The following is a 26,222-nucleotide window of genomic DNA, read 5'->3' as shown; positions in this document are numbered from 1 at the left end:
GGTAGGTTCTGTGCAGGACTGGCTGTAGGCAGACTTGAATCACAGCAAATACAGATTGACCGAGTTGCCTCTGGCTGTCTCCCTTTGGCGTTTCCCATTTCTCTAGCTTCTGCTTTATTACTGCATGGCTCTGATTTCACCTCCCTGATAACCCCACATTCCAGCAGTTTCCAGACCCGCACGTGGCCCGCCTATCTGCCCGTCCCACATCCATCCATCCATCTGGCGCTCATGTCTCATAAAGGGGTATGTGGAATTGTTCCCTGTGCACTTGCCATGCATTCTGAGGAAGTGATTCCTGGGCAGGTTATTTCAGGTTTTGTGGTTGTGATCCTAAGATAGAGAAACCTCGCTTCTCTTCCTTCCCTGTACTTCCTTCTCTCTTAGGAATCTCGAATAGCATGCATTCAAGAGATCACTCCTTTGTGCTTCACTGTGATATCGAAGCTTTTCTTACCCCTCAGGCTAATGCCAAGTTTAGCCTTGTGAAGTTAGCTGTTGCTCTGTCTGTGGCTGACACATTCCTTCTTCAGTGCATTTGAACAGCTTTGAACCCGTTCTGTTTGTTCTCCAAGCTGCGGCACGCAATTGCAGTGTGAGTGTAGTCCAGCCTGTCCTGGCGTGACAGCGTGGGGCCCACCGCTGCCTTCCAGCAGTGGCAGACAGGATTCCACGGGGCAATGTGGCCCCACATTTGGCTTGGTTCCTCCATTGTTTTAAGAGATTTTAGATTAGAGACAGCCTTGAAAAATCTGATTTCATGTAAAAAATAATCTAGATTTCCAGTCTCTCTCTAAACCATCAGAAGATGTGACTCTTCTCTGGCAAGGTGGTCTTCGGGGGAGCCAGACCTGTGCTCTGTCCCTCCAGCTCCACAGGACTGCTTCTCTCATGCACACTTGACTGGTCTCCATGAGCATTGGAGTTTCACCCCCTGGAAGATTCCAGACTTCTTGTGGTCATTCAGGGCCCTCTAGGACTCAGCTCTTGCTCCCTTTACTGGTTTGATTTCTACCTCCCTGCTTCCTTGGGAAGTTGTAGCCACACCGGACGCTTAGCCCATGATTTACTCCTTGTCTTTGCCATCCTTTCTTAGACTGGAACACCCACTCCTTTGCCCCCATTCCCCTTGTCTGTTACCTGTTTCCCATATCCCCCAATCATTGCTTTGCTAATGCCTTTTTTTTTTTTTATATTTAACTGAAGGGTTCCCTCCCCATAAAGCCTTTCTGACTTCTCGAGAACCTACCCTTCCTTCACATAATCATCTCAAACCCCTTCTCTTTGGATTTGGTGCACAGCAGCCTGCTCTTGACTGCACCTGTTTGTCTGCATGTCTGTCTGTCCCACTGGACTGCAGGGCCCTCGGAAGGCAGGGACTGGGCCTTGTCACTCTTTATATCCACCATGCCTGGCATGTAGAAAGTACCCAATGAGTATAAGTTGAATGGTGAATGGTTTCTCTGTTAGACTGTAAATCTTAGAGACCTTATCTTCTCTGCAGTGTTGTTTATTAATGGTTCTGATGTCTGATAGGCTTCATGAAAACAAGACAAGAGGAAGTCTGCTTCACCCAGCAGTGTATTTCCGCTGCCCAGATGGTGGCCTGTGGCAGGGGTGCGATGAGTATGTACTGAGTTGAGTGAAAGATGGAAGAGCCAGAGATGGTGCCTCCAGTGACACAAAGAGATCTGTGTTCTTTACTGTCCTGTAAAAGAGCTGTGTTTGTGCTCCAACTCTATCATTGATATAAAAGGATGTCTTATACATGTTGGTATTTGCTCCTTAGGTAATGAGTCTGACCTTGAACTGGAAACAAAATATAAGGAAGATGACCGAGAAAAGGCCCCAAAAAAACCCCGGACACAGAAAACAGAGAAAGTCCAGAAGCTCACCTCAGGAAAGGAGGCGGGACAGCTCTCTGGAGTGAAGAAACCCATCATAAGTGTGGTTTTAACTGCACATGAAGCTATACCAGGTGACCACAATGGCAGGAAATGACAAAATGAGAAACTTTTGGTACCAAGGGCAGCCTGACATAATGGTGTGAGTCAGAATACGGGCTTGAACCCTGTGATCTTGGTAGCTCATTTGCTGTGGGGCTGTCCATTTAGTCACCCATTCATTTGGGACAATGACAGACCCACGTACTGCCCAGGACTGTTGTGGATGATGTGTACAGAAAAGGTAGTGAGGGCTTCTGCTGCCTCTATCTCTACCAGCACGAGCTGCCCTCACTGCCCCAGGAGCCCCTCCCTCAGCCCATGTGGAGTGTGCCCCTCCCCCCACTGTTCTCAGCAATTGTCGTCCTACTTGTGAAGGCAACCCACTCAGCCCAGACTGACGCAGGCTTCTTCTCCAAAACCCACGCTAACTCTGCCTAACTTCTTTTTTGCGTTTTTAGTGGGGTTCACCAACTATTTTATATACTTTTCATACGAAATAGCTGGTGGATATGTTATACTATCTTTTTAACCAAAGTCTCTTCCAGGGTGGGACACTTTAGGAGAAAAACAGTTTATGGTAGTAGACTTCAAAGTATAATTTTTTTTTTTCTATCTGCTTGGGTGATAGCTGTCAAATAAAATTTAAAAATAAAAGTTAGAATTTTAAGAACAGCTACAGCCTTTTAAGTGTCTATTTTCAATGCTAATAGTAACGCATTATTTAAAATGAAAACTGAATAAATTCCTCTCTTATACTTCACTGCAGAGTAAGATGGTCAATAGAGAATAGACCATATAAAATTATGAGACTAAAGAACTTTCTGGAAGGTCACTTTATCTGTCCCACTCCACTTCAGAAAAGTATTATTCTAGAAAATGAAAATCCCAAAAGAGAATTTCCTATACTTGGTGGTTTCTAGAGAAAGTTTCCACAATTTTTCTCAGAAATTAGTGGTAGTATTATGAGATTTCTGTGAGACTGAAAAGCGTAATTAATTCCTTTTGCTATTCCAGAAACAAGAAGTAGATTAGAGCCTTTTCTTAATGCACTGATACACACACTTATACATACATATGGAGTGTATGCTACTGTAAAAGATCTTTGATTATTTCACATTATAGAATTGCAGAAATAAAGGTGACCCTCGAGATTTTCCACTTCAAACCCTTCATTTCATAGGGTGGAAATAGAGACCCAGAGATGTTAAGGTAATGTATTTGGGACTGGACCCCAGGTAGCTTAAATTCCTGTTTACAGTCTGTTTCGTTACTATTACTATCTCGATGCAGCTTTAAATTTACATAAAGTTTAACACACATAGTCCGATATAAAACCTTGAAAATAACATATATATGCACGTGTGTGTGTGTATGTTTTAGTAAGCAGATCAAGTGAAAATGTACCTCAAGAGGACATTTAGACAGATTATTAGAAAATTTGCTCCTTCCCCTCTTGAGCACACACGCACACACACACACTCACTCACTCACTCACTCACTGACATACAGAAAGAGGTTAAATGTGTGAACTGAAGGAAAACCAGTACTTTGCATGGGTGTCCTGCAAGTAAAAGTAAAGAAACATACTTTCAAGCACTGCTCCCTCTGCTCACATGGGGTCACTGCCACTTTGGGGGGTCTCAATAAGCAATGTGTTGTGCATCAATCTCAGGTGCTACCAAGATTGTTCCAGTGGAGGCTGGGCCCCCTGAAACTGGAGCTGCAAATCCTGAGACCACCGCAGCAGACCTCGTGCCTCGGAGAGGGTACCAGGAATATGCCATTCAGCAGACACCATATGAGCAACCGATGAAGTCAAGCAGGTAAAGCATTTTGTTATGTGTAACTCCGGCCAGAGCCTGAACAGAGTGACCTCCAGAGTGCAAGGAGAGTCACCATGTTTGTTTATCTGGATTCTGTTTACAAACTTATTTGTAGAGGATACTGACTTCTTGATTTAATGGAAGAATGATCCCCTTCATTACAGCCCTACTTTATTTCCCCTCACTTTCAAAAGTTACACAAACATGTTGTAGAAGGTGCAAATATTCCATATGATGTAGAGTTAAAGTAACCCTCTTTCTAGAGGTAACTACTGTTGATAGTTTGGTTCATAAGTCTCCATAATTTTTTCATAATATACTAACATACATTGCTTTAATTTTGTTGTTTTTTCAAACACAAAATACCAAATGTACTGTTTTCAACTTTTTTTTTTTTTTAACTTACTACATCTTGAAAAATCTTTCATTTTTAAGTCCATATTTAAAAAATTGTTTGTGGTCATGTAATAGTTTAGATGGCCAATTTTTGCTGTGATGGACAATGTAGTGATCAGCACTGTCAGGCTAGGGCTCAGACCCTTCAAACCTGTAATACAGACTGAGTCACAGACACCTCGCATACCCGGCTGGGTCAACCAGACCCCTCCTGTGCTGCCTGGGTCACTAGACCCCTCACATACAGGTCACGAGCTAGGAAATTGGAAAAAGATCCCAGGAGCCGTCAGCAAGGTTGACGTGCTTCATTCTGATGCGAGCTCAGTCCTCAGCTTCCTCAGCAGTAGCAGCAGCTCGTAGCAGCCTCCAGCAGCAGTGGCTGTGGCCTCCCAGAGTTTCCTGGGTGCCCTGGCAGCATCTGCTTGTAGCAACAGCCTCCAGCAGCAGTAGTGACCCCCCTCGTGGCTCCTCTGGGGCCATCTCAGTGGTGGGGGGCCCTATGGATCCTATGGATCAGAGCCATTTGTCCTTTATACTCAAATCTGATAACCCAGGAACACCTGGGTGCCCATGCACATCTACATCAGACAATAGCCAAGGAACACCTGGGCGCACATGCACAGATAACATTGATGTCAAATGGGCTAGGTCATGCCCAGCAAGATTCCAAACATCTGAGGGATCCTGACCATTTATTTCATTTTCCTCACAAGCATTTTGCTGCATACATCTTTCTATACTTTTTCAAGACTTCCTGTGGGACAAATTGCTAGAATTGAAATTACTGCATCAAAGGATATTAGTGCTTAAAGCTTTAATCGACATTAAAAACTATCCTCCAAATACGTTGGATCAGTTGACCAACAATAGCAAACGAGTGAGTTTCTCCACCCCCCCCCCCGCCCCAGTTGTTTGTACTTAGCTGTGATATGTACTTGCTGAAGTTGATTAGCAAACTCTAATCACCAGAAGTCTGAAAACATTTTCCCAGCTGAGAGGAAAGACACAAAACACCAGTTGCTGATGGTTTTCCTCTTTCTGAAAGAGGGGAGGTGAGATGTTCTTTTAGTAGAGCATAAACTTTAGAATTAAGCAGTCCTGGGTTGGCCCTAGACTATGTGAGTTCAGCTCAACGACTGAGCACCTGTGTTGCGCTGGGCACTCATGGTATGACAGAGAATGTGATGGACACAGCCCCTGTCCTGATGAAGCTTACACTCTATTGTAACTTGGCACAAGTTATTTTGCCTCTGGTCATCAACTACACTAGTGTCAAAAATGTCTAGTAGAATCTTAGTGAAAATTATGATAAAATACATGCAAAGTGCCTGGCACATGCTGTACTCCCGCTGAAAGTCATTATTATGTCATGCAGTGCGCTTCATGAGTTTGTAGCCTCAGTCCTCTGTTCTTTTAAATGTGAACAACTGAATTTATCGATGAAGTTGTAAAAATACTCATTCGTTTGGCAAAATCTGTAATAGGATTAAATCTCAGGATCATTCTGTGTCTCAGCTCAGGTTGATTTGTAGACCTTAACTAATTATCTTCACGATATTTTGAGGGCTGTTGGGGAGAGGTTCAGCTAGGTGCTAATCTACTTACAGGGGAATATACTCAATATTTGATCAACAGATCTAGGCTGTATTCCTGTTGTCATGCATTCTATTAATATTATATTATGTAAATTATGAAATAGTTTTAAAAGAGACTTTGTGTGTGTGTGTGTGTATGTGAGGACTTTGCTTTATAAAATACAGATAAAAACTTTTAGTTTACATCATTTTTTCTCTTATAACAAGCATGATATAGATTTATATATGAGATTTTAGAAGTCCAGAAAACTGTGGAAAAAAATCATTTGTAATCTCATTACCCAAAGATAACCACTCTTAATATTTTTAATGTATTTTCTTTTAGCCTTTTTAATAGCACATATATTTTATAAAATTGAGTTTATATTTTGTATGTGATTTTGTACCTTGCTTTTAAAACTTAATCACATTATACTTATTTTCTTTTGTTACTCAAATTCATCACAAACCTTTTGCTTCATAGTGGCATGCTATAACTTTGTGAGAATATAGTGTAATCTACTCAACTGTTGACACTGAAGCCACTGAGATCTTTTAAAAATGCTCATCTGGTTGTTGCCCTTTAAGGCTTCACTTTGCTCTTAGGGGACGGGGTCATCAAGTTTGGCCCCTGCCACTTCTGAGCCTCACCCCCTGCCACACTCCCATCATTCTTTGTGCTCGAGCCATCTGTTCCAGCTCTTTGCGTCCTTTGATCTCTTCTTGCAAGTGCCTCTTCCTCTTCCTGGATCCCTCCCCTCCCCTTGCTTGGGTAATTCCTGTTCATCCTTCAGCTTTCTGCTCTAATGTCCTGTCCTCAGGGAGGCCTTTCCTGTTCCTTAGATAGGTCAGTCTGCCCTGAACAGGACTTTTAGAGCATCCTGCCCTTTTCCTTCCCAGCAGGGAGCTGATGGTACTTATCTGCTTATTTTTATTGTTAGTAGGGTCGCCCACGGCTCCCTCTAGAAGGTGAGCTCCATAGAGCAGAGGTTGTGTTTGTTTTGGTTTTCTTTTGTATTCCCAGTACCTGGAACACTTTTTTGAATGAATGAATGGTGAAAAAAACGTGTAAACAAGCTAGTTCCTTATGCTGAGATCTTCAAACAGCTTCCAATTCTTAACTGTTGTGAAAAACGGGCAATGAGAACCTTTGTCTGAATTTTGTAGATTCTCAAAAGTGGAATTAAGGAGTCTGACCTGTTAAAGTTCTTCCTGATTTATTTCCAAAACGCTGGGGTGAGAGTACCTCTCTCACCAAATAGGGAGCATTTGCAGTAAAATAACTTACTAGGAACCATATGGGCATTGCAGCTCTGTGCATTGGTTCATGAGCATTACTAGTGGCTTGTGCTTGAGAGTCAAGTTCAGGTTGCTGAGCATCTTCGTCAGATTCATCACCCTCAACAGTAAGCAGAGGGCAGTGAGGGCCTTACCAGGTATTGTCTAATAACACAAAAAATCAAAGTGAAAGATTCTCGCCAGACCACTTAGATTTGTATTAGAGGAGGAAATACTGTGATTTGTTTATTTAATTGATGTTATGAATCCAGGGTTTCTTTCTTCAGTTTTCTAAAATGTTTCACCTTCTGGATATGTTTGTCATTTGAGAAAGATCCAAATTACTTTCCTTAAATGAGCCTTGGGCTCAGCATGCAGGCATACTAGTAACTTTAAAATTTGACTATTTTAATTACATCATGTGAATTGTACCCTTTGGTATTTATGGACTGTCATCCATTTAAACATTTTAAATTTAAAGACAAGACAACCTATGTTGATCAGACATACTTGTATGAATAGTTTCATAAATAAAAACTTCACAGTTACAGTGGATACAGCTGAATGCTTTCTAATTAAAAGCACTATATGATTGTTAGTATGTGTAAGGTCCTTCTTTGATAACCTGGACATACCATCCAGAGGGAGCAGTATGGCCAGAGAGGAATTCTCACCTGCTTCTTTGGTCTCATCAGCCAATTCCTCTCCTCAGTTTATTTTGTAGAACTTTGGTGACTATCATTTGCTGATTTTAGAAACAAGTTCAGCCATATCAACAGCAGTGGAAGTCCCATGCAGGGAAACTTCTTCACATGTATGGTTACATTGAGTAGAGGGCTGCTGCATCAGTGTTTTCAGGTGGTATAGAGGATGAGGTTGAATGTGCAGGCTCTAGAGTCGATCTGCCTGGGTTCACATACTGGCTTTACCACTCGCTAATTGTACGACTGGGCAAATACTCAGCTTTCTCATCTGTAAAATGGGTATAATAATAGAGCTGGGATTAAATAATTAGCATAGAGTTTGTCACATTGTAAGTACTCAATAATTGTTAGCTATTATTATTGTTACTATCTTAGTCATTGTTACTATCTTATTGCCATATTGGAAGAGACACAATCTATGAGGCAAACCATGTTTTCTTTTCCACCACATACACAGAATCGAACACAGTGCCCGAATCACATTGTCAGGTGTTAATAAATGACAATCATATGTTAACAAATGGTATATGAGGTTAATAAATGCCAATCCTATTTCCCCCGTCTGTGTTCTAAACCAACCATGATAGAGGAGAAGAAAGATGGAGATTCACACATCAGCCCTGTTACTGACAGAGCTGTGGGAGGGAATAGTTCACGCAAGTCAAGCTTCTTGTTACTGTGCTGCACGGTTAGACAGCCTGCGTCTCCCTGGTCCTGGAGCCCTGCTGGCCAGGCCCGCAGAGGCTCACCTGGCTAAGCGTCTGCTGTTTCCCATGCTCACCACAGGCAGGCACATCCTTACCAGAAAGGGGAAGGAGGAGCTCAGTCTTTGAATTCTAGGTCCTGTTCCAAACTCCTCATTAGTTCCTGGGAAGAAAAGAAGACATGGAGAAAGGCCAGAGGTCTTTCACTAATGGGTGGCCTTCACAATGGTAACTTGCAGAAAGGGAGAGAGGGTCACCTCCAACTATTGGTTGAATAAACAGGCAAGTCTGGATTATCATTACTGAACAAGCTGATTATGTCTAGTCTCATTCCATTAAGACCACTCTGTTAAAATATCCCAGAATCCATATAGTCAGCTTGGAACACAGCTGATTATTGTCGTGCGTGTTGTGAACACCCCTCTCTTGCCTCCCTCTTTCTTGTTCTTCAAGCCTCAACTCAGACATCTCCTCTTTGGCAAGTTTCCCCACCTACCTTATTCTAGGCTGGAGGCCCTTTTTCTTTTTGCCCTACACATATACTGTACTGTCATGCAGCCACGTGCTGACCTGTCTTCTCTTCCCCTAGACTGTGAGCTCCCAAAGGACCACGACTCACTCTTTCATCTTTGTATGTGCCTAGGTCCTTTGGTTCTGATTTTTGAGAGAATGAATGCCTCCATTTATCCTGTTCTGTTTAGTTCACATTAAGTCATGGTGTTTGGTTCACAAGAAAGCCTAGAGTTCATTAGGAAGGTGCAAGGTCTTCAAATGTAACTTGCTGTCATCTATTTCTAGGCTAGGTCCAACCCAGCTCAAAATCTTCACTTGCGAATACTGCAACAAGGTCTTTAAGTTCAAGCACTCGCTGCAGGCCCACCTGAGGATACACACCAATGAGAAGCCATATAAGTGCCCCCAGTGCAGCTATGCAAGTGCCATCAAAGCCAACCTCAACGTGCACCTGCGCAAGCACACTGGTGAGAAGTTTGCCTGTGACTACTGCTCCTTCACCTGCCTGAGCAAGGGCCACCTCAAGGTGCACATTGAGCGGGTGCACAAGAAGATCAAGCAGCACTGCCGCTTCTGCAAGAAGAAGTACTCCGATGTCAAGAACCTCATCAAGCACATCCGAGAGGCACACGATCTTCAGGACAAGAAGGTCAAGGAGGCCTTGAATGAGCTCTGCCTGATGACGCGGGAAGGCAAGCGGCAGCTGCTCTATGACTGCCACATCTGCGAGCGCAAGTTCAAGAACGAGCTGGACCGTGACCGCCACATGTTGGTCCATGGTGACAAATGGCCCTTTGCCTGTGAGCTCTGTGGCCATGGGGCCACCAAGTACCAGGCGCTGGAACTGCACGTCAGGAAGCACCCCTTCGTGTATGTCTGTGCCATATGCCTCAAGAAGTTTGTCAGCTCTATCAGGCTGCGCTCTCACATCAAAGAGGTACATGGGGCTGCCCAGGAGACTTTGGTCTTCACCAGCTCCATCAACCAGAGCTTCTGCCTCCTGGAACCTGGTGGGGATATCCAGCAGGAAGCCTTGGGGGACCAGCTACAGCTGGCGGAAGAGGAGTTTGTATTCCAGGGGGTGAATGCCCCCAAGGAGGAGGCCTGTCCTGGGAGTGCCCAGCCTGAGGATGGACAGAAGGAGCTGGAGGCCTCCGTGGAAATGCCCACCCTGGCTGCACACCTGGCCACCCCCCAGGCTGAAGGTGCTTCCCTGCCATCCTGTAAGCTGGAAACCACTGTGGTCTCATTGGATCTGCACTCTCGTGTGGTGGTTTCTGATGACTTTTTGATGAAAAACAATACCTCCTCTGCTGAGGCTCACGCTGCTGCTGCTCCTGAGAAAATCTCAGACACCCAGCATGGAGGCTCAGTCCAGACTCAGGGTGAAGAAATCACGCTACTGCTATCCAAGGCCAAAAGTGCTAGACCAAACCAGGAGACCCAGGGTGCCCAGAGCCCTCCAGGTGAAGGGCAGAAAATGGCTGCCCTTCCAGCCAGTGAACCTGATCCTGGCAGATGTCTCAGGTCAAACCCAGCTGAGGCTTCAGACCTCCTTTCCCTGGTAACCAGTGGTGGGAACTTGGTCATGTGCCAGCCTGACTCTTGCAAACCTGCCTCTGAGCACCGGCCTGGCATCACTGCATTCATGAAGGTCCTGGACAGTTTACAGAAGAAGCAAATGAACATCAGCTTGTGTGAGAGGATCCGGAAAGTTTATGGAGACCTGGAGTGTGAATATTGTGGTAAGGAAAGGTGCTCAGCTGATTGGAGTCTCCTTCCCAGCAGCCCCATCCACTCCCGTCACACTGTGGTCCCCTTATGCTCAATTTGAGCTCATGTCTCTTTGCAAAGAATGCTTTCTAAATGAGCTACCCTTCTCCATTGTAGATAGGAACAGATGACCACTGTGTTGCAGTTAGCACTTGGATTCTCTGTGGAGGCAGCCAGGATGGCCGCATAGTTGATCGTGTTGGTGTGGTCAGGTGTTACCTCACGACCTCCACCAGAATTCTAACCAGGAAGAATCTTTCTTCTGGCACATGACATGTATAAAGTTGAGCTTTCAGTTTTGACCATGTCCAAGGTGAGCAGAGAGAGGTTATACAAGTGGCAGCAGCTGTTTGTCGGGAGGCCCCAAATAGCACCCTTCCAGCTCACAGTGAAAGCGTGGCCTTGGATCTCCTGGGGAGCTGGCAGGGCGAGAAAGAGGAAGTCAACTCCAGACTCAGTGTCTTAGGAGTGTCACTAGAATTTAGAGACACTTGGAACTATGAATGTGCATCATAGCATTTGGCACTGTAATTGGTCTTTAATAAATACCCGTTTTCTCCTCTACTAGCCCTGATATCATGCAAAAAATAGTAGCATCCTTAATATTTGCAACCTCTCACCTTTGAAATGTAATTTTCAGAAAGAAATGTGGCAAACAGTGTGATGGGTGACCTGGACAAGCACAAGAGGGAGATAAATATAGTAGTTAAAAAATAGCAATAATTTAAAAATTTCAGATTTAGCATAAAAGAAACTTCCTTGTTCTCATGTGAAAATATTTTTTTAGGCAAACTTTTTTGGTACCAAGTGCATTTTGACATGCATGTCCGCACCCACACCCGGGAACATCTGTATTATTGCTCCCAGTGTCATTATTCTTCCATCACCAAAAACTGCCTTAAACGCCACGTAATTCAGAAACACAGTAACATCTTGCTGAAGTGTCCCACTGACGGCTGTGACTACTCGACTCCAGATAAATATAAGCTGCAGGCACATCTTAAAGTTCACACAGAGCTGGTAAGTAGCAAGCCCGAGTGGCAGCCCCATCCCCCTGGGTCCTCATTGCTTTCTTCAATTTATGCATATGTAGGTGTCCCTGGTGCCAGTCATCTATGTGTGATGTCCTGCCCTGAAAACACACAGAGGCCCTCTCACTAAACAGCTCTTCACTTTACAGAAGTCTTCACCCCTGGCTCCTGCACAGCGAGAGTCTCTAAGACATTGACCAAAGAGATTAGATTGACACACTGCTTTCTGTGCACATTTTTCAGCATCAGAGAAAGTCTACAGACGAAAGATCTACTACAGGGTAGAAATAAAGCAAAAATCTCTTAAATGACATTTAAAATAATAACAGGGCTAATAATAACAGCTGCCACTAAAGGTTGTTGAGAAGTTAAACTAGATGTTGCCTGTAACGTACCAGGAACAGTATTGTGTTTATAGTAACAGCACGGTAAATGTTGATGATGACTGTTGTCCTATTATTGTCTTATTTATTGTAAACTTTCTGTGAGAGAATGTCTGTGAAGCAGTTTTATCTTTAGAAAAATATGTTAATTCAAGGTGTTGTTAATATTCATGATGGTAATGTTTGTTTAGTTCTTTGGTGGAAGATCATGTAAAACAATGAATGAATGTTTAATATTGCAAATTCTAATCTAACTCAAGAGGCAACACCTGAGAGTCAGTTAAGACGTCTCAGGTTATAAAGGAAGCACATCTGGGCCAGGTGTGGTTCTGTTTTAATTGCATTCATTTTATGCTGCTGACAGCACAAAGGGAGGCTTCAGAAATGTGATGTTCTACCATCGGTTTCTGGCATAAAAGTCACTAGCACCCTAGCAGTTTGTCACTAAGGGTGAAGTCAGCATGTTTGAGTAGAGTAGGTAGGTCTGAGCACAGGCTTTGGGGTTAGATGCCTGGATTCAAACACTGTCTCCAGCACTCTCACAGGTTCTGTGGCCATAGACAAATCACTTGTTCTTTCTGACACCTGGTAGCCTGCTATATGAAATGCATATTTAAAAAATATATCTGTATTATATAGTCACACACACATGCATATATACACACATATACACAGACGCATATAAGCACGTATACACACGTGTATTTACACACACCAACGCACATGCAAACATATGTATACACATGTATACGTGTGTGTGTGTGCATATATATATTTGTATATGAATAGAGCTCTCCTATGGCTCTTAGGAGGTTACAATGGAATGCTCAAGAGAAAGAACTTGGCACTATGCTTGTCCTATAGTTGGCTGTGTGTACCAGCTCTTGCATGTCACCTGGTAGTTAGTACATGTTCTTCCTCCCTCCCTCCCTGTCTCTGTCCCCCCCATCTCTCTGCGTGTCTCTCTTTCTGTCTCTCTGAGGAGCGTATGAAGGCATGTGGTTTGTAATTCCTTATGGAATTGCTGTTAGGATGGTATTGTTTCCAGGACTTTCTTAGGCACGGAAATTGAGGGCAGAATTCATTAATGTGACTTTGCTGGAAGCACATATGAAGTCAAGAGGGAGTAAAGCCAACATGAGAACAGGTTCTTGGGAGAAGCCTTGGAGTGTAGCAGTCAAGACCACAAAGCAGCCTACTGGGCTTTAACCCTGGCTCCCCCATTTACCACATGCTTGGCTTTTAGATGAGTCATCAGTTTAGCCATCCTTGAGTGAGGATGAAGTGAGGGAATGTATGTAAATGTCTCAGAATGGTTCCTGCCATGGAGCCAGCACTATATGCCATTGACTGTCATTATTGTGAATTATTTATTCCACTTATTTTGAAACTTGCTGCTCTGGATTTAGAGGTTTTGAAACATAAGGTAAAAGAATGATAAGAACAAGAAAGTTGTAAAAAAGCTTTACGATCTGGGACTGCCTGTTTTGCCAGCCCGCTGTGTGTGTGAGAGAGATTTTCTTCCCCTGGATGCTGATGCTTGGCCTCCTGGCTGGCAGGGGAGCATCACAATGTGTGCTATGATCTTTGACCCCAATTTCATACATTTTCATCCTTCTTGACAAATTGCATTTAAAGCAGTTTCTCTTTTCAACTTTCTGTGGTACGCGTCTTCCTTCAGAGAGGCTATCTTTTCGGTATCACCATTTAAGAAGGCATCTAGGGAAGTATGTGCTGGGGCAAAGGGAAGTATGTGCTGGGGCAAAGGGAAGTAGCAGTTGCTGTTTTGGTCCTGTGGCCATGCCCTTGTGCTATCTTACTTAGTTCTCATGTCACCTCTAGGAGTTGGGGATTCTTTCCTCCACTGGGCAGATCAGGAGCCTGACATTGCAGAGGCATTAGGTAACTTGACCATAGTCACACCATTGGTAAGAGACAGAGACAAAATTCAAGCCATGCTCTTTTCACCACCTCACACTGCCCACAGTGTGGTAGTTGGTCATTAATATCAGCCATGCCATTCTTGGTCTCTTGGACACTTGTACATCATTTGAAGGAATGTGGTTGAAGTAGACTGTCCCTTGAGGGCAGGGACTGCATTGATACTTTCTGTGCTGTTAAGTGGCAGTTGTGACTCATGCTACAATAACAAAATGTCTCTGCACATTACTGCAAGAGAAGAGTAGCATACTGAGTAAGGGAGTGGGACTCAGTTGACCTTATAAAAAAGGATGTTGTCCTCCTTCTCGTTAGCACTCACGTTTTCTTGGAAGTTGTTAAAGTTTAATTTCAGTCTTCCCACGCTGATATTTGCAGTTCTTCCAATGGAGACTTTTAAAGGTGAATGTACTGCTGCTGCTTGTGAAGCTAGAGGCCTCATTCTGTACGTGCCAGGCATTGGGATTTCAAATATGAGTCAGAGCCAATCCCTGCCTTCAAGGTGCTCTTTGTTTTGTGGGGGGATAAACAAACAGTAATGGCACTATGGTAACATGCAAGGGTAAGTGAGGTCAACACAGGACACCCCCCAACTACCCAGAGAGAGCCTGGGAGGAGGAGTTTCCAGTTGATGAGTAGCTTTGGGCAAGGGAAGAGGGTCAGGAGGAAATTCCCAGCAGAGTCAACAGCACAAACCAAGGGAAGGCTTCCGTATGTATGCCAGGACACCGAATTCCTAAGCATTCTTCATGAACTAGGTGGACTGTGTTGCCAGTGTAGTAAGACAGCATAATTTATGAAAACAGGTTCCAGTATTTTGAGTTTAGACAACATTTGTCTCTTGAACCTGTAAATTATTTCTGTAACGAAGCCAAGGGTACCAAGGAAATGTCAACACAGTAAAAAAGATCCACTTTCTCTGAATGTAGACTCTTGATCTAACAGCAAAGGTGCTATCACCTAGTGGAATTTAGCATCTGCTAGTAAAGTTATGGTGGATTTTTTTTTTTTTTTTTGGTAACAACTTTATTGAGATATAATTAACATACCATATAATTCACTTGTTTAAAGTGTGAAACTCAGTGGTTTTTAATATGTTCAGAGCTGTGCAACAATCACAATTAATTTCAGAACTTCTTTTGTCCTCCTATAAAGGAACCCTGTACCCACTAGTTGTCACTCCTTACTTCTGCCTCCCTGAGCTCTAGGGAGCCACTTACCTACTTTCTATCACTATGGATTGTCTGTTCTGTACATTTCATATAAAAGGAATCCTAAAATATGTATGTAAATTGCCTTTTATGACTGGTTTCTTTCTCTTAGGTCATCCATGTTGTAGCATGTGTCGATACTTCATTCTTTTTTATAGCTGAGTAATATTCCATTGTATGAATATACTGCACTTTGTCTATCCATTCATCAGTGATGGACATTAGAAGGGCTTTTTTGGGAGTAATTTCACCAAGATGGAATTCCCATGTGCAGAGTGTTTTGAATCCACAGGATTTGATCTAATTCTTTAGGAAATCGGCTGAGTAAAGCATGCAGGTTAACTCTTGGAGGTTAAGCATTAACCTTTTCTTAAAAGGGTTTACAAAAATTATGAAGCATTTAAGAAAAATTACTCATGTTTTCTGTTGCCATCCCATCAATATTTAGTTGTGTTATCTTCACTGTCCCCTTACCTTCACTCTTCTTAACGTAGTAACACCATTGCTGCCACAGAGAGGATAAAACCAGGGACTTGGCTCTAGCTGTATGGCTTTGTGTGGACTGCTTGGTCTTTCTGAGCTTTATTTCCCTTTTCCAGAAAGTAGAGAGAATAACACTGCTCTCCTTTCTCTGTGTGGTGGTGAAACTCCAGTGAGATCGTGTGAATGTGCTTTATGATGTAAATGAGCCTTACAGATGTCCTTGTGGTTGAGCTGAGGACTTGGGACATGGCAGAGTCTAGCTGGGTTTGGAGAGTAGTGCTGATCTGCCTGGGAGAAGCACGGTACCTGGGGCGGGTCCTCATTTCAGTCTGGGGCTTGGTTTCCTTACCTGTGACCCTGGAGGTAGGACCAGGTCTGTTATAAGTTTGGGTGGGATTTTGCATTGATTTCAGCATTTACTGATTTCAGCATAGATTCCTATGCAAATAAACACTAAGGAAATTTAAAATAGCACCTCTGCCCTCCACCTGCCAAATGAGACCATATCCATATCCAGGTCCATTCCAGTTGCGTTAGGATACTGGGATGATTTGGCTAAGTGCCTGTTTCTGTGACTCTTACAACCATTTCTTAGCTAAAGATACACACCTTATGACGGGAAGGAGTGTATATATTTAATATAGTTCTTCCTACTACTTTCCTCTTGCCATTAGTAACTAAATGTTGTTGATTTATAGTCAAGGATGTACTGACATCAAGGAAATATGGGGAGGTGGTTGATTAAGTCAGTCAACGTTTCTGGAGCAAATCTACTTTTTACAGCACTGTGCAAACTTTGTGAAAAGGAAACTTGAGAAAACATGATTTTAGAAGGATGAGAGAGGGCTTTGGGTTCTGAAGTGCTTGAGTTCAGATCCCAGATCTACCTGTTTGATTTTGGGCAAATTGCTTAGCTTCCCTTAGCCTCAGTTTTCTCCTCTCTAAAATGGAGGTAAAGTATTTTCCCCTACTTCTGAGGGTCATGAGTATTACGTTAGAAAATATGAACAAAACACCGAGATTATCATTCTCTTGGAGAAAAGATCCACTAGTCATAATCCATCTGAGGTTTGTAAAATCAGTTGAGTGAGTTACAACCAGCATTTCTTCAAAATTAGAATAGAATAAAACAGAACTTATCAGCATCATTTGCCCATACCAAGGATCAGTATTGTTTTCTGAGGACTTTGTTTCAGTGTTTCAAGGCTTATCTGTCAGGCATATGCTGGATGGTGCTGTCAAATGGGTAATGTCTATAAGTCCCTGACCTAAATGATGTAATTCCTGACTTCCTGAATAACAGTCATGTGGGTGTAATTGTTATGAATGACATTCCGGGCCTCCTACCTTCACCATAATTTGAGGACCTGAGAATCTGTTGCTTAAAGAATTGTTCCTGACACAAAAGTGTGAAACAGCAGGCAGTGGTGCATCTGGTAAATGTCTATGATATGCCACTTCACTCTCTGGCTTGTGTTCCTTCTCCAAGACCCCGGAGACACTGGTAGCAATTACAGCCCGAGCTGACTCTGAGACTTAGATGCTGGTGGTTTTGCTACCTAACCTCTCGCATCCCCTTGCCTGGAAGTGGGGATAACGATCCCCACCTCCAGCGTTGCCAAGGGAAATTAGTGATTAATGTTTGTAAGAGACACAGCACAGTCCCAGGCACATAACAGGAGGCCACGGTAGCTCATCCTTCTTAGTACTGGTAGGAGAAGGGAGAGGTGGAGGACCAGGAAGAGGAAGAATACTAATGGTGGTGGTGTATCCATTCAGGGTCTGACAGCTCTCAACAGATGTTTAGGATACTTGGCCTCTGTCTTTGAGAAGCGCATACTCTATTTTTGGCTGTAAAGCTACACATATTAAAAAAAAATCTTACTCATACTCGCTGGAGATAAGCTAAAATAACATATTGCTAACAAAGCACAGAGAAAGTAGAGGGAGCTTCCTCCTATATCTTCCTGGAAATAAATGAGTACAGTCAGTCAGTATTTTTTAAAGAGAGGAAAATGTTACTTAACTAAAATGATTGAACATAATGTTTTTGCTTTCTAAGAGCTACAAGAATATGGTCTTTTCTTACTTGATCCCCAAACAAGTTTATTTCTGTGTTGCCTTGTTTCCTCAGGCTACCAAAGCTTCTTGTGTATAGAATAGCTTCGTTCTATCAAGAATCAAGATTCTGAATTGAAAGGCATGGCATTGGCAAAACAGTGGAATGAAAAAGCCTTGAGTTGAAATCCCCAATTGAGCACATTTCTAACTTGTTCCCATCAGTCCCAATTTAAGTGTCACCTTTCCTGTGCTTTGCTGCACCGTCTGCATTGTCTCCACTGATTGTTGGGCTCTTCACGTGGGCACGTCTTTTTCCTGATGCGCTTGTGGCCCCTTGAGGGTTTCACCAGTTTGGCCTCAGTGCAGTGTCTGACACAATACAAGGGCTCTGTGACATTTGAGGAATGAATGAGTGAACCATGAATGAGTGAACCACAGAGGATAGCAGATACTGTGACTGTGGCCTTTATTCCTGAGAAATTGTGTGGAGTGGAATCCACACCTTTGTTTTTCTAACTCTGTCAGATGTTTTACAGTGCACTTACTTATGCAAGAGTTATATATAATTGGTGGTGGTGGTGGGGGGATTCAATATGATGTTCTCCACCCAGTGCTAGTTTTGGATTTAAGGACTGTCCAGTTACTTTGAGGGCCAAGGCCCCTGAGGCATGGACCAGGTGAGGTTTGCCTGAGCTGGGCCCCGAGCCTCTGCATGCCGTGGCTGGGGCCTAATGCGGATAACCCCCCACCCCCGCAAGGGTTCCTGATTGCTTTGAAGGCCGTTTCCATCAGAGCACGACACAGACTCTGAGGGCTGGTTCTTTACCATCATTGCAGTGTGGATCTCTCCCACCTCCCACCTTTGCAAGGAACTCTTTTAACCACCGCTCTTTTTAAGTTTGCTGTGTCAGTTTGGGTTTTCATCTCTGGTACTGAACTGAGGTTTTGAAAAAGAAGTAAATGAGTACTAAGAGTTCACCCTTCTCCCTGTACCCTTCACCACTGTCTGTGTCCTGACAATCTTCAAAGGCATCGAGTAATAAGGGGCCTGATAAGCTTTAAGACATATTGCTTTTAGACTATCTGAGATGAAAAGAAAAAAAATCAAATAGCAAGGACTCAGGGGAGATCACTGTAAACTCTTTCAAAGCTCCTCTGAATGCCTCCATCAACTCTGATGGTGAGGGCCCCGGGGGGCAGCCAGGACTGGTGGAGGCCTCCTGCAGGATGTCCGCCAGGCCCAGGGTGTCTTCCCCAAATGGCATGAGTCAAGGGCAGAGGAGGACAGTGGCAGGAGGACGCTGAGAAGCCCAAGCCTAGGATGAAGCTTGGGTGGAAGTCTGTGGCATTGACTGGCCAGAACACTCAGGAGTGCATTCAGACTGTTTGGTTGTTCAGAGGGACTTTTGTTTTGTTTCTGTTGTTTAATGTAATGTCTCCTTTTCCTAAGTGTGCTCTGGGGAACACCAGCCTCAGGAGATGTTCTGCAGTAGCAACAATAACCAGTCCACAAATGAGTTTGGGGGATGCTGTTCAGGGTCCCCTCTTGGAAACTCCCAGGGTGCATTAGCCCACGAGAAGGTCTACTGTCTCAGGCCAAGTTGCATGATGGCAGTGCAGAAACCACAGCAGCAAAGTCTTTGAAATTTGTTGAGCTCTCACTCTAGGTCAGGCCCATTCTGGACACTCTATGTGCTTTTTATCTCCTTTTTGCTTCTTGTGAAACTATGAAAGAGGCACTTTTTACTGCCATTTTAGAGATGATGAAATTGAGGCACTGAGAGTTTAAATCACTGTCCAAAGATGCCCAGCTTAAAAGTGATGAAACCAGGATTCAAATCTAAGGGCTCTGTGCCCTGAGACTGTGCTGCTAGTCACAGTCTCACTGAAGCAAGAGTTCTACAGCCCAAAGGCCTGCCTGGGTCCTCCAGCTCTGCTCTCAGTGGTGGCTGACCTTGGGCAAATTCCTAAATGCCTCAGATTGTACTGTGTAAAGCACCTGACATGTGAGTTCGTAACAAGTGGCGCTGTTGTGATTGTTATTGTTTAGAGGGATGAGTAGCCTGCCTTAGGCAGGCTGTGAGGATTGCATTCATTTAGGTAGGCTTGGAAAGCACTTGGTGCCCTGCTGAGCTCACAGCAGGTGCTCCATAAATGGTGGGAATTAGTTCTCCTATAAATCCAAGTGAGCATGGACTGTGTTCACATCTTCCGGAACACACACGGCCAACAGCATTTCCTTGCAGTAATGCCTCTTGTATATTTTTTCGTTTTTTGTTCATCTGGATGTTCAGAGTTCTTTCCACCCCATTTTGGCTCCCTGTAAGATGTAGGCTTGGAAGCTTGGAGATAAGAGCACCACACTCTGAGTGGCTTAATCAATAGATGTTCCTTGTCTCAGTTCTCAAGATCAGAAGTCTAAGATCAAGGTGTCAGAAGGGTTGGCTCCTTCTGAGGGCTCTGATCTCTCCTGGCTTCTGGTGGTTTGCTGTTAGTCTTTGGCCTTTCTTGGCTTGTAGATGCATCACCCTGATTTCTGCCTTCATTTTCACATGGCATTCTCTCTGTGTGCGTGTCTGTGTCCAAATTTCTCATTTATGTAAGGACACCAGTCATATTGGATTAGGGCCTACCCTGGTGACTTAATTTTAACTGGAGTATGTTTGTAAAAACCCTATTTCCAAATAAGGTCACTGGAGTTAGAACTCCACCATATGACTTTTTGGGAGACAGAATTCAACCCATAACACCCACCCTCTGGGGAAAATTGTGATGTGAAATATCCCTAACATAAGCTCTGAGAGAAAACAGGTGAGCAAAAGCCATGGCTTGGTCATTCACAAGGCCTTCTCCCTAACCGAGAATGTAACACTGGGGTCACCAGAGTGATTGAGGTAGCAATAGTGCAGAATGAACTTCCTACCTGCAGCCTCGGTGGGTCATGGGTCTTGGAGAGGTACGAGGTGTCCTGGGTGGACATCTATACACTCCACTTCCAGTGCTGGCTCTTCCTCTCAGACTTTGGGCTCATTACCCTGGGCCTCAGTTTTTTAATCTATGACATGAGCTTGAACAATTTCTGTCTTTTGTGATTGATTGTGAGCCTCAATAAAATAACTTACATGAAATTCCATGCAACCCACGCATTGGGTGCTGGAGGGCATATTATAATGTTGGGTCATGGAGCAGCATTGGTCTATGTGGTAGACTCTCAGTTTTGAGGTTGAGCCCCTCTCATTACCACCTACACAGGAATCTCCCCTCTGAAATGGAGCTGATGCTGTCCCTCTACTCTAGAGCTCCCTGGCTGTGCAGAGCCAGTTGGAAGCTGTATGTTATGTTCTTGGAACGATGCACTGTGTGTCTAGCTTTGATGATGCGGCTGTGGCTGCTGCTGCAGTGGCTGCTGCTGCAGTGGCTGCTGCTGCAGTGGCTGCTGCTGGTAGAGGTGATGGTGGTAGTGGTGATGATAATGATAGTTGCAATGGTGATGATAGTTATCATATTGGAGGTTGATGGCGATGGTGGTGATGATGGCAGTGGTGATGGTGATGGTGGTGATGGTGGCAATGGCGGTGATGATGGTGGTGGTGATGGTGGTGGTGACAGTGGTGGTGATGGTGGTGATGGTGGTAGTGGTGGTGGTGGTGATGGTGGTGATGGTGGTAGTGATGGTGATGGTAGTGATAGTGGTGATGGTGATGGTGGTGGTGGTTGTGGTGGTGGTGGTAGTGATAGTGGTGATGGTGATGGTGGTGGTGGTTGTGGTGGTGGTGGTGATGGTGGTGATGATGGTGGTGATGGTGATGGTGGTTGTTGTGGTGGTGGTGGTGATGGTGGTGATGGTGGTGATGGTGATGATGGTGATGGTGGTGGTGATAATATTTCTTTAGAGCCCAGATTTAAGCGAGACAGTCAATTGATTATGTTCTCTTTCTGTTAAGGACAAAAGAAGTTACTCTTGCCCTGTGTGTGAAAAGTCTTTTTCAGAGGATCGATTGATAAAGTCACATATCAAGACCAATCATCCTGGTAAGATTATGCATTTTAGAGTGGAAAATTAATTTTAAAATGCTTCTGTTTGTTTTAAAACACAGCATTATACTTAAGTTGCACTGTATGGAAATAATGAGGGATGAAAATATGAATAAATTCAAGAGAAACAATCATCTTTGTTTAAAGCTAAGAAGTTTATATAATGATTTATTTCATTTTATCCTTTTATCTGGTATTCAGTCGTGCCTTTGCCCACATCCTGCAGTCTCAGTGACCCCACTCCTCCCACCGTGCTCCATGAGAACTTTGAGTGCCTTTCCCTGGGTCACACATGACGCAGGTGTGACTGAGATCCTTACCTGTGCCTGGCCTTGTCACAGGTGTGTTTTGCCCATGGTGGTGGTTCATTCGTAAAGAGTGTTGTCTCCCACCCAGGCTGAGGAGCCTCAGGGAGTGGGAGTGACTGTCATTATGGTATCTTCACATCCTAGGCTGCTCAGGGGCGTGAGGCACCAGCTCCTGTGCATCCACATTTTGTCACTTCCATTCTTGCTGCCTGGGACATTTTTCCTCCTGTTCTGCCTGTTTATTCTATAAGTTCTCCCTCAGAGCCTGGCCCTTTTGTGGCTCCCCATCTGGCTGAGGGGCTGACCCGGCTCCTCCTAATGTCATGGCTCACTGAACCAATGTCATGGCTTCTTTAGTCACCGTCCCTCTCCCAGCTGCCTCCATGGGGTCCTTGAGGCAGGGCTTGTCCCCAGATCCCCACATCAGGCAGGGCCTGAGAGAGCAGACAGCGGTGCTGCGTGCTGTGTAGTGAGTAATGAAGAAGCTACATGCACCTCTCTCCCTTCATCCACCTCCCTTTTCTGTTTCTTTATTTTGCATCTGCTCTTGGTATAAGGGCACTGACTCACTGACTGTAAATGATCAGAAATGGAGGAAGATGAATAATGGAAAGGTACTAATGCTTATGTTTTATCTGGGAGCAGTCTGAGCCTTGAGGCCTTTGTCTGGGAGGGAGCATGTGGGTTGTGTGAACACCCAACTCTGTCCTTCCCATGTTAACCCGTGTCCTAAGTAACATGTGAGCCAATGTGAGCTGAAGATACTCATTACAACCGCTGGCCCTTGCTTGTGAGAAGATATAAAGCATTCTTTTGTCATTATTTTAACATTTTTATTGTGGAAAATCCCAAACATATACAAAAGTACACAGAATAATATAAGGACCCCCCCCCCCCCACCCCGCCATGTATCTGTAACTCAGATTTCCCAGTTCTCTACATTTTGCCAAACTCATTTCATATATCAACCCCATGAACTTTTTTCTGTAACATTTTAAAGTATATCCCAGACATCATGTAATTTCCCCATTAAAAACTTTAGAACATGTCTTTAATTAATAAGGATTTTTTCCAATATAACCACCATTTCATCAATAAAACGAACAGGATTAACAGTAATTTCTTATTACAACCTAGTATTAATTCATTTAAAATTTTCCCAATTGACCCAAGATATGTATTTTTTAAAGTTGGTTTGTTTAAATCAAGATCCAAGCATTTGTATTTAGTGGTCATGTTCCTTAAATTTCTTGTATTCTAAACACCCTCCCCTCACCCTCACTTTTTCCATAACGTTGATTTGGGGGACCTGAGTTGTTCTTCCTGTGGACAGTTTTGCAGCCTGCATTTATCTGATTGCCTTGTGATATTGCTTCTCCTTCCTCATAACTTATGTTAATATGTATTTAGATCTGAGGCTTGATTACATTCTGGTTTAACTTTTTAGGCAAAAACATCCTGTTTTAACTTTTTAGGCAAAAAACTCTCATGACATCATGGAGCACATCTTGACCCTGCCCCCTTCATGATGCTCAGAGACGAGGCTCATTACATCTGCCCGTACCAAGGCTCTGGCTCCTTCTGATGGCTATCCTGCTTTTCTTCTAGAGGTCTCCATGAGCACCATCTCCGAGGTTCTCGGGAGGAGGGTTCAGCTGAAAGGGCTGATTGGAAAGAGAGCCATGAAGTGCCCCTATTGTGATTTCTATTTCATGAAGAATGGTTCAGACCTTCAGCGTCATATTTGGGCTCATGAAGGTGAGTGTTTGTCTTTCCAAACGGAACACCCTTTCAATTTTGTGCTTCCATCCTTCGTTTTGGGAGTACATTAGGAGAAAGCCATATCTTCACATCCCCTGCAGCTAGAACTTCTTCAGCACACTGAGAAGTGTGCCAGCTAAGATTAGTGATTTAAATCATTACCTAATTAGCTGCAATTGCAGTAAGTACAAGTGTGCACTTCTTCACAGGTCTTATTGCAATTGTAGTTAAATAAATCACTATGACTCCTCTACTAGAAGGCAAGAACCCCCAGAACAGGACACCATTGTCTTGTTCACAGCGGGAGCTTGGCATTTACCACGGTGCACTGCACATAGCAGGCATTGAAGAACTGTTGGTATTATGAATGAATGAAGGTGAAGAGGGCAGCGGGGAGTCTGCTAATTTTGGCAGTGTGGAGTGTTATTGTTCACATTGAGGAGAAAGAAATCAGAAGGTGAAAGAGTTGTGTGAAAAAGAATGTTGGCTGTGCTTTTGGTGTGCTTGCCTGTAAGGGGAAGTGTGGGGCAGCCATTCACTGGGACTTTGGGAAGTTGGAAGTCAAGATCCTGTAAGAGACAACAGGCTCCCAACTTTGTTTTCTCCCCATGGAGAAGGATGTGCCCTTCTGGGGATGAGGGTAAGGGCTAAGGGGCCAGAAAAAGCCCTTCCAGATATCTGCATTAGGTCTCTTCCTGCTTGCTAGAAACCTGGAATGTTGCAAGTAGGAATATAAGGCTAGAAGGGAAAGAAGGATTACGTAAGTATTTTCTACAATATGGGATGAAAATGACCTGTTTATAGGCCACAAGGAGGGAACTATTAGGAAGGGGGAAACTAACAGTTCAGTAAAGAAAACAGTTACTGATGGAGTAGGAACCTGGAGAAGGCAGAAGGAGTTTAGATCAAATTCCAAGGTTGGAGATACTTTTTTGTTTACCAGCATTTATTGAATGCTTCCTGGATGCCAGGCAATGTGCTCAATGCTGTACCCACTTTATCTGCTTCAGTCTCAACAACCTTAGAGGTAGGTACCGTTATCCTCCCCATTTTACCAATGAGGAAAATGAGGCTCAGAGAGGTTAAATAATTTGTCCAAGGTCATACAACTAACAAGTGGTAGAACTGAGATTCGGACCCATGCTCTCTGATTCCAAAACCCTTGCTCACTACCTCTCCACTGACTTGTGTCAGGAGAAGGAGTGAAGGAGAGGAGGGTGGAGGCAGGTATGTATATACAGGTGTTGTTTCTTTGTCGTCAAGTTGAGGACATTCCCAGCCATTGGTCAGTTTTCGTAGCAAAGAACGAATCAGAAGCATCTTCATAGAGGACTGGTTTGGAATGGCCCCCATGGGAATCAGCAGGGGAGCTGACCCTGATGGAAACACAGAGCTAGAGGCTGGAGACCATGAGTTTATAGTGGCATCAACCATGTAATGCCACTCATGTGAGAAGAGTATAGGCTCTGGGGTTTGGGGAGCTAAGGTCAGATCCCACCCTCACCTCTTAGGAGCTGTATGATGGGGCAAATAGTTCCTTCTCTCTGAACCTCAGTTTACTTATCTCTCATATGAATTACTCTGGGATTCATTGCAAGGATCAATAAGATAATTTATATAAAACTCTCAGTAGAAGGCTTAGCCCATCTTGGGTACTTACATGGTCAATGCTCTTATATTTATGTGTGATGATGCATTACTCTTGCATGTTTTCCATTTGGAAGTAATCTGATATTTTAAACAACTTCAGAATTCTGGAAAAGATTCGGAAAGCCAAAGACTGCTGCTGTTTGCTGGAGTGTCACGGTATTATATTTTTTCACTAATCTATGACTTTTCTGTAATGATGGAATCACAAAGGCAAAAAGCATATCTGTACATACACTACAGTATTTGGAGTTCATTGGGATTGATTCCTGCACCATAACTATTCTTTCTCTCTGTTTACTCTCAAAATAAAACATGGGACAAGAAAAACAGAAATAAAAAAACCAAATAAATAAAAGAGAGAAACAAAAACAAAAAGATAAAAAAGAAAGAAAAAAAAAAAAGAAAAATAAATAAAACATGGATAATGGCCATAGTCATACTAATTAACCATTTGTGTGAACTTTCTGCAAGCCTGTGACATTCGTTGCTCAGAAGACCTGTGACTTTGTTTAGGTTTCATAATAGTCAAGTAATGGACTTGGGGCCTCTCCACTGTAGAAGTTCTAAGTACTGGCTTCTGGTGGATAAAAATGGTGAGAACTTAGAGCAGACAGTGTCTCAGTACATCGCTGTGGGAGGAGCAGCTGATC

General features: G+C 43.7%; 1 protein-coding gene across 4 annotated transcripts in view; it reads left to right on the top strand.

Moving 5' to 3' along the window:
• The window catches only part of ZFAT (zinc finger and AT-hook domain containing), a 202,908-nt gene that overhangs the window by 76,519 nt on the left and 100,167 nt on the right, over positions 1 to 26,222 (top strand). For all 4 annotated transcript variants that reach the window (XM_063079198.1, XM_063079196.1, XM_063079195.1 and 1 more), the window contains 6 exons: positions 1,790 to 1,978; positions 3,619 to 3,769; positions 9,224 to 10,683; positions 11,499 to 11,731; positions 21,763 to 21,850; positions 23,770 to 23,919. In XM_063079198.1, coding sequence (XP_062935268.1) covers positions 1,790 to 1,978; positions 3,619 to 3,769; positions 9,224 to 10,683; positions 11,499 to 11,731; positions 21,763 to 21,850; positions 23,770 to 23,919 — 2,271 coding nt within the window. The remainder of the gene's footprint in view (positions 1 to 1,789; positions 1,979 to 3,618; positions 3,770 to 9,223; positions 10,684 to 11,498; positions 11,732 to 21,762; positions 21,851 to 23,769; positions 23,920 to 26,222) is intronic.

Source organism: Cynocephalus volans, chromosome 15, assembly GCF_027409185.1.
Source record: "Cynocephalus volans isolate mCynVol1 chromosome 15, mCynVol1.pri, whole genome shotgun sequence".
NCBI classification, from domain to species: domain Eukaryota; kingdom Metazoa; phylum Chordata; class Mammalia; order Dermoptera; family Cynocephalidae; genus Cynocephalus; species Cynocephalus volans.
Note: the sequence above shows the minus strand (reverse complement) of the source record. Positions and strands in the feature narration are given on the sequence as shown.